General features: G+C 39.4%; 1 protein-coding gene across 4 annotated transcripts in view; it reads right to left on the reverse strand.

Moving 5' to 3' along the window:
- The window catches only part of LOC105463721 (jade family PHD finger 3), a 150,886-nt gene that overhangs the window by 71,198 nt on the left and 64,498 nt on the right, over window positions 1-15,190 (reverse strand). For all 4 annotated transcript variants that reach the window (XM_011710954.3, XM_011710985.2, XM_011710975.2 and 1 more), the window contains 2 exons: window positions 5,218-5,274; window positions 4,364-4,443 (listed from right to left, as the gene is read on the reverse strand). In XM_011710954.3, the coding sequence (XP_011709256.2) occupies window positions 4,364-4,443; window positions 5,218-5,263 (126 nt within the window). In that variant the 5' untranslated portion in view covers window positions 5,264-5,274. The remainder of the gene's footprint in view (window positions 1-4,363; window positions 4,444-5,217; window positions 5,275-15,190) is intronic.

Below are 15,190 nucleotides of genomic sequence, written 5' to 3' on the forward strand. Positions count from 1 at the left end.
AGGATTTTAAAACATCCATGATAAAAACGTTTCAACAAGAAATTACAAACACTTTTGAAACAAAAAACAGAAAGTCTCGGTGAAGAAATGGAATATATAAGAATAACCAAATGGAAATTTTAGGATAGAATTTTAGGATGCAATTACTGAAATAACAAACTCATAAGATAGGCTCAACCAATGAATGGAATTAATGAACAGAAGACAGAACCGATGAACAAGAGAAATTATTCAATCTGTTCAACAGAATATACACTGAAAAAAAAAAAAAAAGAAAAGTGCCTGAGGGACCTGTGGGAAAATAACAAAAGGTCTACCATTCATGCAACTGAAGCCCCACAAGGAGGGGAAAAAGAAGGTGGAGTTGAAAAATATTTGAAGAAATAATGGCTGAAAATTTCCCAAACTTAGTGGAAGATATAAATCTACAGATTCAAGAAGCTGATTAAAGCCCAAAGAGGATAAGCCAAAAGAAATCCATGCCCAGGTACATCATAATCTAACTTTAAAAAACTAAAGACAAAGAAAAATCTCAAAAACAGCTGGGAATGAAATGACTACCTAGAGGAGAACAACCTATCTGAATGGGGGCAGATTTCTCATCAGAAACCATGGAGGCCAGAAGGAAGTAGCATATTTTTCAAGTGCTGAAAGAAAAGTACTGTCAAACCAGAAATCTATATCAAGTGAAAATATCCTTCAAGAATGAAGGAGAAATCAAGACATCCTCAGATGAAGGAAAACTAAGAGAATTTATCACCAGCAGACCTATCCTAAAATAATAGCTAAAGGAAATTCTTCAAACAGAAACAAATGAACAAAAAAGAAAAATGGGAACATCAGAAATAAAGAAGCGTACAAATATGTCGTATTTCTTAAGTGAACCTTAAAACAATTGTCTGAAGCAAACAGGTGCAGCAAATAGGGCCAGGAAAATCAGAAATTGAGAGAAAAGTGATACTCACGCTATCAGAAATAGGGCATAAACTGATGCTTTGAAAAAAGCAGTCAATGGTGGCTGGGCGCAGTGGCTCACGTCTGTAATCCCAGCACTTTGGGAGGCCAAGTCGGGTGGATCACGAGGTCAGGAGTTCAAGGACAGCCTGGCCAAGATGGTGAAACCCCGTCTCTACTAAAAATACAAAAATTAGCCAGGCGCAGTGGCAGGCGCCTGTACTCCCAGCTACTTGGGAGGCTGAGGCAGGAAAATCGCTTGAACCTGGGAGGTGGAGGTTGCAGTGAGCCGAGATTGCACCACTGCACTCTAGCCTGAGCGACAGAGCAAGATTCCGAATCTAAATAAATAAATAAATTAATTAAAAAAAATAAAAAGCAGCCAATGGCAATATTGCTTCAGTTTCAGGAGCCAAAGAGGAAGAAAGAATTCACAGTGGTTCCATCTGATTCCTCAAAGGCTGCTTTCAGACTCACCTGTGAGTAGTGTGTGCTTGTTACCTTTGCCAATTTCCACTTACTTTTACTTCTCTTCTTTTACCAAGGGTTCCTACTATATTCTTCTTGCTGCCTGGGTTCCCAGCCCCTGTTCAATTCCAGGTTTGTTCTCTTTATTCTTGAGTTTTGTTCTCACTTCATTATGGAAACTTTGATTATAACTACTCATGAGAAAACACTGATGCTGTCCCATATTTCTTAACTGCCAAAGTTTCAACAAATGTTTACTATACAGTTATTGTACCCTACATAATATGTCCAATGCATATGGGTTAATAAAAAAAGATTCAGCATGAATAAAAACTTGAATGTCAGTTCTGCTTTTTCAAATGACCCTGGGCAAATAAATTTCTCTGAGCCTCATCACCTGCAAAACAAACAAACAAACAAACAAACAAAAAACTGGAAAGTACCTACTTTATAGTGTTACTGGAGGAATAGAACAGGAGTATATTACTTCCCCGATGTGCTTGATTATAAAAATCACCTGAGTCACTTTTTAAAATCCAGATCCTAGGCACCTTTCTTGGAAATACTAATTCAGTAGTGTCACAGGGTGGGGTAAGTCTGGAATCATTATTTTAAACAGGCATCCAAGGAGAGTCTCATAACTGTTTAAATTTGGGAAACTAATGTAAAGCTTTTGGCACATAAAACTTCAATAAATGGTAGCTATGAGAGATAGGTATGATAATGTCCATGTTATGCTGACAAATTATTTCAAAGAGATGAAATAAGCCAGCAAAGCAGAACATGGGATCAAGCTCTTCTAATGCAAAGGCTAGTTTTGTCCTACAATATCACCAGGTTTTCCTTTTTATAACAGATTAAATATAAATGAAAACAATTTGCTTTCAGCAGCCCAGGTCCCCTATCCCTTGCAACAAAAAGATTACTATTCCCACTGCCTGGGAGGCAGTAGGCCTCAAAATCCAAAGCCCTTGAATTGCCTTATGTCCTAGGACCAGCTGTCCTCCTAAAAGGGTAGGTAGCAAGGTTTCTTTCTCACCATTCTGTAGTCAAAGTCTCCTCTAGACAGATGGGAAATTTCTTCCACTCCTGTTTATGTGTGTTATATTCCCTAAGTTTTTCTGTATGACATGGACATATATAAATAAACTTTTACTTCTATTGTGCCCAGAAAAATCCCTGGCAAAAGAAATGAAAAGTGACCTCCAAGGAAGAGAGACATGCTCTCTGGTGAACACACCCAAAAGTAACCCACAAAGAGTCACTCCCTTTCTATTAAGGCAGTGGGACCTGTGACTTGCTTCTAAACAACAGAATATGGCAAACATGATGAGATGGCATTCCTTTGATTAGGTCACATTATATAGCAAATGTGATGGGGATGCCACTCCCATGATTATATTATGTTATGTAACACTCCATCTTAGCTGACCGGAGGGAAAGACTCTCCTTGTTGGCTCTGAATAAGTATGCTGCCATGTTGTGAAAGGATCTATGGAAAAGGCCATGTGGCAAGGAACTACAAGTGGCCTTTAGAAACTGAGAGTGCTCTCTGCCAAAAGCAAGAAGGAAAACAGAAACCTCAGTCCTTTAGCTCCAAGGAGACAAATTCTGCCTACAACATGAGCTTGGTGGCAAATTCTTCCCTAGGCAAGCCTCCAGATGAGAACACATCCCATTTTCCACAGTGATTTCAGCCTTGAAAGATCCTGAACAAAGAATCTAGTCACACCATGCCCAGATTACTGACCCATAGAAACTGAGATATAAGTGTGTGCTGCTTTAAGACACGAATTTTGTGATAATTTGTAATGCAGCAATACATAACTAATATATTTTCTGTTCTTTTACAGCGAAGGAAGTCTACTCATAGTAGAAGTGAAGATACACAAGGTCATTTTATCATCATTTAATTATCACAGAGGAAAGTCTGTAGGATTCACTAAACCATGATCAAGTTGAAGGGGAACCCTGGCACTTTGCTGCCTTTTGTGGAAAAGATGACCAGCCTCATAAGGATTGACCTATTCGTTCTGGGCCAGCAGTGATCCAAAGGCTGTAAGGACCTATCACAGCTTCACAGATCATGACCCATACAATCTTTAATGTAGTCCTACTCACCTATCCCTTTCTGTACTATCTCTCCTCACCTGCTAACTTAGCTTTTTCCAATCATAGGCCAGGCTATCTCTAGGTCCTTCTCAATTCCCCTAGTCTGGCTCTCTTTGACTTCCTGGTTACGGGAGGAATATTCTAAAGCCAGGCAATACGTGTCACCACAGTGTGAAGATGATTGAAATCACAAAATGAAATCACAGTGTGAAGATTATTGTTCTCCTAAAGGAGACAGAAAATTGAATCTTTCTTGGAAAACAAATAAGTTCATCAGGAAACAAGCCTACCCACTGACACATTATTTATTCTTCACATCTTCAGATTCTGGGTACTGTTGGTATATAGTTAGGAGGCAGCCATCTATCCTTTTAAAAGTAGTCTTAGTTTATTTAGTATTGCTATAAAGGAATACCTGAGGCTAAGTATTTATAAAGAAAAGAGGTTTTTTTAGCTTATGGTTCTGCTGGCTGGAAGGTTCAAGATTGGGCAGCTGGTAAGGGCCTCAGGCTGCTTCTACTCATGGTGGAAGGCCAAGGGGAGCTAGCATATGTGGAGATCACATGGTGAAAGAAGAAACAAGAGAGAATGGGAGGAGGTGCCAGACTCTTTTTAACAACCAGCTCTCAAAGGAACTAACAGAGTGAAAACTCACTTACCCCTTGCACTGGGAGGGCACTAATTTATTTATGAGGGATATATTCTCATGATCCAAACATCTCCCATTAGGCCTGCACCTCCAACATTGGGATATAATTTCAACATGAGGTTTTGGGAGACAAGCATCCAAACTATAGCTTAAGTCTAAAAATCGAGAATATGATCTCACCTCAGCAGGTTTCTTGTGTTCACTTGGAATTTTTGACTTGATCCTATACATTGAGCCAGAAGTAAAGGAAGTGGAAGGACCTGTAAAAGATAATTAGAAAATAATACTGAGATGCATTACCTACTAATATAACTAAATGTCATAAAACTAAAAGTCATCCAAGAGAATATGAAAAATATCATGGAGAAACCAGAGAGCTCATACCACTGAAGAAAACAGTCAAACTGCACTGAAGAATGCCTCATAATGGAGTTTAGTGACATTTATAGATGATCTCCTACAGTGCAAAAGCTTCAACAATGCTAAGGATGAGATTATCTGATTTGGTATAATCACACCTCATAATGTTATGCAATAACACAATTCATATTCCACTTGAAGAAAAAGTATCTCCAAAAACAATTGGAAAAACTAAAAATGTGGAGCAAGTAATCTGTGTATACTTCAGCGCTTCCCCAAAGGCTATTGCTAATAAGGTTACTGCCTTTTACAAATGATGACTGACTCACAGTCAAACACTTAGTACCTAAGCTACAATTAGAATCAGGGCCTACAATTTATGCTCTTGTACTTTTCTTCTTTCTAGAGTAGCTCTATTAAAGCATTACTAGATTTGGCTTTTGTTGTTTACGTAAATGAAAAGTGAAAACAGTTATATGCCACACACAACCAATTCTTCTAATTTATCTATCTCTAATGAAATTTAAATAAGAAAATGGTGCCCTGAATTTTCCTTCTCAGAAACATTTTTTAACCATTGAAAAAAGCATGAAATGGCTTATCCTCAAATGAAAGGAAAAATCCCCAAGGGATATAGATAGAAAGGTTACCAGCTGCCAGCCAGTTCTACTCACTCTCGTCTGAACTGTCACTGCTGCTGACAGGCCTATGGCGTTTCATCCTGGAGCATCCTGGGAAAGAGAACAACACTGAATAAAACAGTTCACACGCACCCATCCCAGAGGGCAGTCAACACTGTCCCACAGATTCCAGAAGTAGCAGCAAGCAAATCATGCAAACTGAATGATTTTTGTCAAGAATATTCTCAAATGACTTAGAGTAATGAGAGAAAAGTACTACCAAATCTTTCAATACAAAGCATGTCAAAGACTAGGAAAGGCCACATTAGCCTTAGGAGGAAGCCCAAGCCACAGATGAGTGGTACAGCACTAACTGGAGCCTCAGATGTGGCCACATGGCCACTGTCGACCAAACCAAAGGGTGGGGCAGCCATGGGGCCATAACCAGTCAGTGATCCCCAGTAAGAGAGGAACAGAAAAGAAAAAATCAGTCATGAGGGCAGGGCCATCAAGAGCCAAGGTTTGAAAAGCATGAGACATATTTGACTGAAGAAAGAACAAGTGAGGCATATCCACCTTTAAGAACATGACCACACTAATTTTCTGCCTGCCCTTTATCCCTCTCTCTCTCTCTTCCTGTCCCCATATCCCAAATAAGTAGCCTAAAGTCATAATTATATATATACTACAGGGAATGTTAAAGAAAGCTCCTATATTGTGAAGAGTAAATAAAAATGCTTTGGACTAAAGCTTCTAACGGTTCAAGTGTACTTCCCTGAGTATGGCCAATGACAGATAAAAGAAAGAAGCATCACCCTTCTGGGAACACACTAGCACTGGAGTGTAAGAAAAAAGGAAGACACAGTTAAGCATTTTAAGTCACAAAGGAAGAGCTGAAAATGTAAACTTGAAAAGACAGCAATACAGTCAGTGACTGACATTCTTTTATGTGCCACAACATACAACATGCTACCAGGGGCTATCATGATTCCATAATGAATAAAGGTCAAGGCTACTGCCTTCAAGCTATTTACAATCTACTAATGAAGTAGAAATCCAAGTACAAGGCCACTCTGAGCAATTAAGAGTAGCAGCAATAAAACTGTATGTTAAAAAGCTTATAGAGTTCCACTTCTGGCATAACAGCGTGAGCAGCTCCGTGGACGACCCTCTTCCCAGTGAAACTGGTGAAAGTTATTTCAATTAAAAAAAAACAAACAACCATTTAAAGTCTCTGGAAATGGTTGTAAGGGCATACAGCAAATGAAGAAGCACTTATTCAAGAAAATCTACTAAAATTCAGAAAGTAAAGTCAAAGTCTGCAGTATCTGGATCTAGAACCACTTCCTCCATCTTCCCTCCCAGCACAGATCTCATGCCAGAGTAGAGTAGCCAAGAACACAGTGTTCCTTCTACCCCAGCTCCCAGCTTCTTTCTTCCTGGGAAGAACAGGATGTTGGCATCTCTTATCCTGTTCCCAGCTACTTTTGCTGAGGCTACGTTACAGGATAATGTAGCTGAGAGGTGGGGGCTCCCTTCTTCCACCTAGCCCCCAACTCATGGGATGGAGGCTAAGCCTTGGGTGTTGTGCCACCAAGAATACCAGAGCCTTGATTGCTCTGGCGTTACCTTGTGGGGTAAGGGTTCTATACCAGAAGAGGCAAACCTGGGAGACCTGGGGCTGACACTCAGAGGGAAGCTCACCATTTGTCTCCACCCCCTGTGCCAGAGCTGTGGCTCAAAGATTTTTCCCAGGGAGAGAGGCAGGGCATAGAATAGGGGACTTCAATTCTCCTGCAATAAAACTGACTTCATTTGCAACTGAGTGTACAGAAGTTCAAGCCTAGGCTGCCTAATATGCCAGAGAGAACCAGGGAAAGAGATAGCCTCTTGGGGTCGGAAGAAATCTCAAACACTGATCTCAGAAACTATCTTCAAAGGAGCCCTAATTTGATTGGATCAGTTTGTGGAGCAATTTATGTTCCAGGACATGATTAAAACAACAGAGCAGCTGGGCGTGGTGGCAGGCGCCTGTAATCTCAGCTACTCGGGAGGCTGAGGTAGGAGAATTGCTTGAACCCCGGAGGTGGAGGTTGCAGTGAGCTGAGATCGCGCCATTGCACTCCAGCCTGGGCGACAAGAGTGAAAATCCATCTCAAAAAAACAAAAACAAAAACAAAACAAAACAAAAATCAAGAGCAACCAGTCAACAATTAGTAGACCATAACAGCATGGTGTGGTCAAGTAAAGAGACAGCCAAGGAGAGCCTCACCAAAACCACTGTCATCCCAGGGTGACTGTGGGCATATACAAGCTTGTACCCCCGAAGAGCAACATTAGAGGTTTCATACTGCAGGGTGAGAATGGGGGTTGAGGAAATAGCCTTCAATAAAATAATCCAGCCAGTTACTAAAGCAGTAAATAAGCAAATAATAATAAAGAACCCTGGTGGAGGGGGTAGTACCCACAATTGTTACAATATATTATCCAAAATGCCCAGTTTCCAACAAAAACTTAAGAGATATGCAAAGAAACAGGAAAGTATGACCCATACAACCACATGTCAGATTTAACAGGCAAAACCTTCAAATCAGCCATATAAGTATGTTCAAAGAACTAAAGAAAACCATGATTAAAGAAGTAAAGGAAGGTATGATGACAATATTTTACAAAACAGAGACTATCAATAAAGAAATAGGAAATATAAAAAATAACCAAATAGAAATTCTGGTGTTGAAAGCACAATTGAAATGAAAAATTCACTGAAGGGCCCCAACAGTAGACTGAACAGGCAGAAAAAAATTAATGAACTTGAAGTAGGTCAACAGTGATTAGGCAAGTTGAAGAACAGATGGAAAAAAGAATAAACAGTCTCAGAGAAATGTAGAACACCATTAAGTTCATCAACATATACATAATGAGAGTACCAAAAGGAAAAGTGAACGAGAAAGGAGCAGAAAAAATATTAGAAAAACTTACCAAATTTACTGAAAAACATTAATTTACACACTCAGGAAACTCAAAGAACATCAAGTAGGATAAACGCAAAGAGATCCAGAAAGAGATTCCTCATAGTAAAATAACTGAAAGCCAAAGACAAGGAGAAAATCTTGAAAGCAGCAAGGGGAAAAAACAACTCATCACTTACAAAAGAAGCCCAATAAAATTAACAGCAAACTTCTCAGAAACAATTAAAATTAGAAGACAGTGTGAAAACATATTGTATCCTTTGGTGATTGGTTGCACATATCTGTGAACAAATTAAAATAACTGAATTGTATACTTTAAGTGGGTAAGCTGTATGGTATATAAACTATATCTCAAAGCTGTCATTTAAAAAACTAATCAAATTAGTACAAGTATCAGGACCATTAACTAAGGTTCTGTTTGTCCTGTAGTCAGTCAATTGAATATTTTAAAAAAAGAGAATGTTAGCCTCCCATCATGTAAATTTTTGGGGCTACATTTGGCTCTCTGGTGCAAAATTTCATTCAACTCTCTTCTGAAATGCAAACAAAACCAACAGTAACAAGAAGATACTTCCTATTAAAAAGTAATAGTGGGGAATTTAAAGTCACAATGAATGTAGAAATTTAAGCAGAAATAAAAGTAATACATTTTCTAACTATTCTCCACTGAATGCACAGATCTACTTAGAGTAGCGCTTCATTTGTCTGATATCACGGGGATGTTGCATATATAAAAACTGTTCAGATAAATAGTATACTCAAACATATAAAATCTTATTTTAACAGAAGCTTTTCTAAAACACCTATTTATTAGTTTTCTAATGTTACAGTAACAAATTACCACAAACTCTGTGGTTTAAAACTACATAAATTTACTATCTTACAGTTTAGTGGGTCAGGATTTTGACACAGGTCTCACAGAGCTAAAATCACGATGTCATCAGGGCTGTGTTCCTTTCTGGAGGCTATAGGGGAGAACTCATTTCCTTGCCTATTACAGCTTTTAGAGGACACTCGTACTCCTTTGATCTTGGCTGTCTTCTTCCATCTTCAAGGCAAGCAACACTGCATCTCTCTGATCCCGTTTCTGTCATCACAGCTCATTCTCTGACCCTTCTGTTCTGCTTCCCTCTTCCACTTTTAAGGACCCATGTAATTACATTGGACCCACCCAGATAATCCAGGATAATGTCCCTATTTTATAGTCAGCTAAATAGCAATCTTAACATATTCATAGGTTGCAGAGATTAGGACATGGACATCTCTGCCTACCACAACCTAACACACAAAATGTAACTCAAAATGGATCACAGACTTAAATGAAAAATGTAAAGTTATAAAATATTTACAAAAAGCATAAGAAAAAGTCTTCAGGATCTAGGGCTAAGCAAAGAGTTCTTAGACCTGACACCTAAAGCATGATTGGCAAAGAAAAATGTGTTTTCATTAAAAGTAAAGACTTTTGCTCTCAGAAGCACATCCAGGGCAACTTGAATCTATGCTGCTGAGTTGTGGTCTTCAAACTTGGCCCAAATAAACTATCTTCTTATATTTTTAAAAAAACTTCTGCTCTGAGAAAGACCCTGCTAACAAGATGCAAAAGCAAGCAACAGAATGGGACAAAATATTTACACATATTACACACACGTATAATATCAAATGTTGGAGAAGATGTGAAGAAATTATCATTCATATATTGCTGGTGGGAATGTAAAATAGTAGAGCTAGTCTAGAAAACATTTTGGTCATTTCTTAGAAATACTATATATGTAATATTTATTATAAAACACATATCTGACAACGAACTTATATTCCAGCATGCGTAAGGAACTCTCAAAATTCAACAGTAAGGAAAAAAATGACCTAATTAAAGATCAACAGATGGGCCAGGCCTGGTGGCTTGTGCTTGTAATCCCAGTACTTTGGGGGGCTAAAGTGGGTGGATCATTTGAGGTCAGGAGTTCGAGACCAGCCTGGCCAACATGGTGAAACCCCATCTGTACTAAAAATACAAAAATTAGCTGGGTGTGGTGGCACGCACCTGTAATCCCAGCTACTCGGGAGGGTGCAGCATGAGAATTGCTTGAACCTGGGAGGCAGAGGTTGCAGTGAGCCTAGGTCGCACCACTGTACTCCAGCCTGGGTGACAGCGAAATTTTGTCTCAAAATAAATAAATAAATAAATAAATAAATAATAAATCAGCAGACATTTTATCAAAGAGGAACACAAATGGCAAATAAGCACGTGAAAAGACATTCAGTATCACCAGCCATTAGGGAAATGCAAATTAAAATCACAAGATATTATTACACACTTATTATTACAATAGTTGAAATAAAAAATAGTGAAAACATCAAATCCTAGAGAAAGCGTAGAGAAACTATATCACTTATACATTGCTGGTGGGAATGTAAAATAGTATAGCTATTCTAGAAAATATTTCTGTCATTTCTTTGAAAATTAAATATGCAACTATGACTCAGCAATTGCACTCCTGGGCATTTATCCCAGAGAAATCAAAGTTTATGTTCCCACTGAATATACTGAATATAACCTCCATATGGATGACTCATGATGGGATCAAGGGCAACAAATGTCATAGAAAAAACATTTTTATTTCCTAAAAATCTCAGTGAAGAAAACCAACTGACCATGGACCCTCTCTCCTCACCTCCCTGAGAGTTTCAGAAGACCTAAGACTTCTTGTGAGATGGATACTCCTCTCATCTGAAGTTCTGGGTATGTGTACTTTGGATAAAACAGTTTCTCCATGTTCTATAATATTCTGTTCTTTAAGTGAAAGAGTCATCAAACTGTTCATGACAGAGGGAGATTTTAAAGAATAGGCAAAATTTGGCATTTTTAAAACAATTACAGTAACAACTATTTTTTATTACAGATGGAAACAAAAAATCTTGTATTATTAGTAAAAAAGCCTAGGTAACAGATTATCTAATACGAGTAACACCAGTCCTGGGAAATAAGAAAATGAGTCATCAATGACTTTTAGAAAAGAAAATCAAGTTAATTTTTGGGTCTGGGCTGTTTAAAGTTCAGTGATTTGTTTGTCCATTTCTGTGACATACTGCTGTTTTAATTATTGTAGGAAAATGACAGAAAACAATAAATATCAGCAGAATGATTCAATGATGGTAAATCTTTATATCTCTATTTTTATTTCTACACATATCAGCAGCAGCCATTTTACAGATGAGGAAATTGGGGCTCAGAAGCATTAAAGCGACACGCTTAGAGCAACATGGCCACCAGGGGGCAGGGCAGTCAGGTACAATGACAATGAGCACTCCAAGGTGATCCAGAAGCCAGAGGACAGGCTGGAGGAATGACAGCAAGAAAGGTGCCCCTTCTAAGCCCAATCTCCTCAGCATGGCTTGCGAGGTCCAGTTCTGGCTCCCAGTCTCTCAGGCCTCATCAACTGCTGTTCCCTCCACCCCACTCCAATTGTTCTGCATATACTATGCCCCATGTGATTCCATGAACACATTCATCTTGTTTCATACTTGCTTGCCAGCCTTTGCACAGGGCTCTTCCTTCTACCTACAATTCCTCCCCATGTTTTCCTTGACCAGCCCATTTTCCCCAACCCTGGTTCTATTCATTCATTGGATGTCCTCGATGAAGCTTCCCAGATGTCCCTCCTCCACAATTATTCACTCCTTTGCTTTCTATCCAAGTATCCAAGTACATGCAAAGAAGCACCTCACTTGCACCATCAATATTCTTTACATCAAGCTTGTCCAACCTACAGCCTGCATGTGGCACAGGACGGCTGTGAATGCCGCCCAACACACATTCATAAACTTTCTTTAAACACTGAGGTTTTTTTGTGATTATTTAAAGCTCATTAGCTATCGTTAGTGTATTTTATGTGTGACCCAAGATAATTCTTCTTCCAATGTGGCCTAGGGAAGCCAAAAGATTGGATACTGCTGCTTTACATGATCAGCCCTGTTGTCATTAGACCACAAGCATCTTGAAAGCAGGGACTGTGTCACATTCATTTTTTACCCCTAGCTCTTAGCACAGTATCCTGCACAAAATAAACAGGCAAAGGAATAACACACTCTGCTGCCCCCACTCAATCCTGTTTACCTAGCTAGCATACTGTACTCATTTTCCAGCTACTTCTTGTTGGTTGCTAATGGCTCACAATGGCCCCTCTCTTCCCAAGAACTGGGGATTACACTCTTCCAGTCTCCCTCCCAGAGGCAGCCTGCAGTCAATAATTGTTCTGCCACCACCTCAAACAGGCTATGGCTAGATTTTCTTAAGACCCTAACTGGCTCCTTCTTCCTTACCCTGTTACCCTCTTCCCCTTACAGGTTTCTCCTGAGAATACTCCTGAATAAATCACGTACATTTGAACACTGCCTCAGGTTCTGCTTCTAGGCACCCCTACTTAACATGTGAATCCTTATTAAGTGGTAATTTTAAGAATGTACCACTTAATTTAAGGTAAGTCATAGAGATCTTTTGTACAGCATAGTGCTATAGTTAACAATACTACATTGTATACCTAAAAGTTTGCTAACAGGATAGGCCTTTATATTGTGTTCTTACCACGACAGAGTAAGAGCAAAGGGAAACTTTTGGAGGTGATAGATAGGTTTATGGCATAGACTGTGATGATAGTTTCACAGGTATATACTTATCTCCAAACTCATTTAGTTGTTGTTGTTTTTGAGACAGAGTCTCACTCCGTCACCCAGGCTAGAGTGCAGTGGTGCAACCCCTAGAGTGCAAACCCACTTCGGCCTCCCAAAGTGCTGGGATTACAGGCATAAGCCACCCCGCCTGGTCAACTATTTCTTAAACAGAAGTCATGAATGCTATAAATGTGTTTCTTGAGCTGATTATCCTGTGCTTTGGGGCAAACAGTCCTAACCTTCTCTACAGTGAGACAGTTTAAGTGCCTGTGCTGTAATTGAGAATTCACCCCTCTCTACAAAACAATTCTATCCCTGCTTCAATGTCATGGAAACAAAACTCTGTCCTTCAAATCTGTTCATCTTGCGTATCTTTCATTTCTACCACTTCTCAGTAGTCCAGTAATTAAAGCCATAAACATCTATCTAGAGATTGAATAAACAAAAAAGAAGAAGAAAAGAACATATTCTACATATGTCACTACTTCTCCTCACCCCTAACCAATCTTTGAAAGAGATAACGGAAGTTGGGATAATGAACTTTTCTAAATGAAGACTTTATCTCAACATTTCAAAGCTTATTTTTTAAAATTAAGATATACCATATGACTCACGAATCTTGTGACGAGATGAGGAGTCTGGAGGTCAACTCTTTTCCAAAAAGCCCTCGAAAAACATCCAAGGAAAAATAAAAGAACATACAAATTTGCCTACGCAGATTCCTGCCACAGACAAGTATTTCTTTGTCATCCATAATTATCTCTGTCACCAGGAACCAGGCTTACCCTCTTTAATATACAGACTTGTTAGCAAATTATTTGGGAATTTCAAACTCTGTGAGTAGAAATCACCTTGCATGAGAAGGCCAGGTTGGGAAGTGTGTCTAAACCAGGGGTCAGCCAACTTTTTCTGTAAAGGACCAGATGGTAAATATTTTTGGCTTTGAGGGCCACATGGTCTCTGTCACAACTACTCAAATTTGCCATTGTAGCATGAAGGCAGCCATAGACAGTACATAAACAAATGAACACAACTCTCTTCAGAATAAAACTTTATTCCAGCCAGGCACGGTGGCTCACGCCTGTAATCCTAGCACTTTGGGACACGGAGGCGGGCGGATCACCTGAGATCAGGGGTTCAAGACCAGCCTGGCCAACATGGTGAAACCCCATCTCTACTAAAAATACAAAAATTAGCTGGGCATGGTGGCACATGTCTGTAATGCCAGCTGCTCGGGAGGCTGAGGCACAAGAATTGCTTTAACCTGGGAGGCGGAGATGGCATTAACCTGGGAGGCAGAGATGGCAGTGAGCCGAGATCGTGTAAGATATTGAGACACATCACACAGTTACTCCAGGATTACACTATACTGATTTATGGTTTCGCTTGACAAAACATTTTATTCTAAGGTAATTTTTTTCATGATGCAAATAAATTTACTTACTTGTTTTCTTTTATGCTCCTTATTCCTCTTTTCTTCCAAAAAGTTACTTTGACAATCACAGACCTTATTGGGCCTCTTTCTCTCCTAGTTCTTAAATGAATATTCGCAACAGGGACATCACAGAAAACAGTTGTTTGCCGTATGCTTTCAGGTGTCATTAAGCATCATGCTCAGCCCCTGGGCTGCTGTGACTTTGAGGTCTGCCTGGTCAACTAAAGAGGGCTAGTCCTTCTATGGGACTTTTCTTTCTTAAAAAAAAATTTGACATACAAACAGCTGTACATAGTTAATATATACAACTAGATGAGTTCACCTGGGTGTGGTAGCTCACGCCTGTAATCCCAGCCCTTTGGGAGGCCGAGGCAGGCGGATCATTTGAGGTCAGGAGTTTGAGACCAGCCTGACCAACATGGCGAAACCCCGTCTCTACTAAAAATACAAAAAAATTAGCTGGGTGTGGTAGCGCATGCCTGTAGTCCCAGTCCTCGGGAGGCTGAGACAGGAGAATTGCTTGAACCTGGGAGGCGGAGGTTGCGGTGAGCCAAGATAGCGCCACTGTACTCCAGCTTGGGCGACAGAGCGAGACTCCATCTCAAAAAAAAAAAAAAAAAAAAAAAAAAAAAAAAAAAAAAAAAAAAAAGTTTGGGATGTTCTTTGCCCACATAGGCAGGAATTCACCCTTCAGGATATAAGAAATATGCTTCTCTGGTCTGACCAGTGGCTTAACTCTAATGTCTGCCTCTGATAATGGCTCTGAATGATATTTTCCTGAAAGCCTAAGGGAGCTAGACTTTCAGATGTTTCTTTCCTTAAGGATTACTTCCAAATACCATCACGGATTTATTCTCTCTGATTTTTATCTCAGTCCTTCTTGAACTTGTTTACATTTTCATTTTGTTTCACTTCTTGAACTGATGAGTTCTCTTAGTTCCCTAAGCAGGCCGAA

This window comes from Macaca nemestrina, chromosome X (genome assembly GCF_043159975.1).
Source record: "Macaca nemestrina isolate mMacNem1 chromosome X, mMacNem.hap1, whole genome shotgun sequence".
Taxonomy (NCBI): Eukaryota; Metazoa; Chordata; class Mammalia; order Primates; family Cercopithecidae; genus Macaca; species Macaca nemestrina.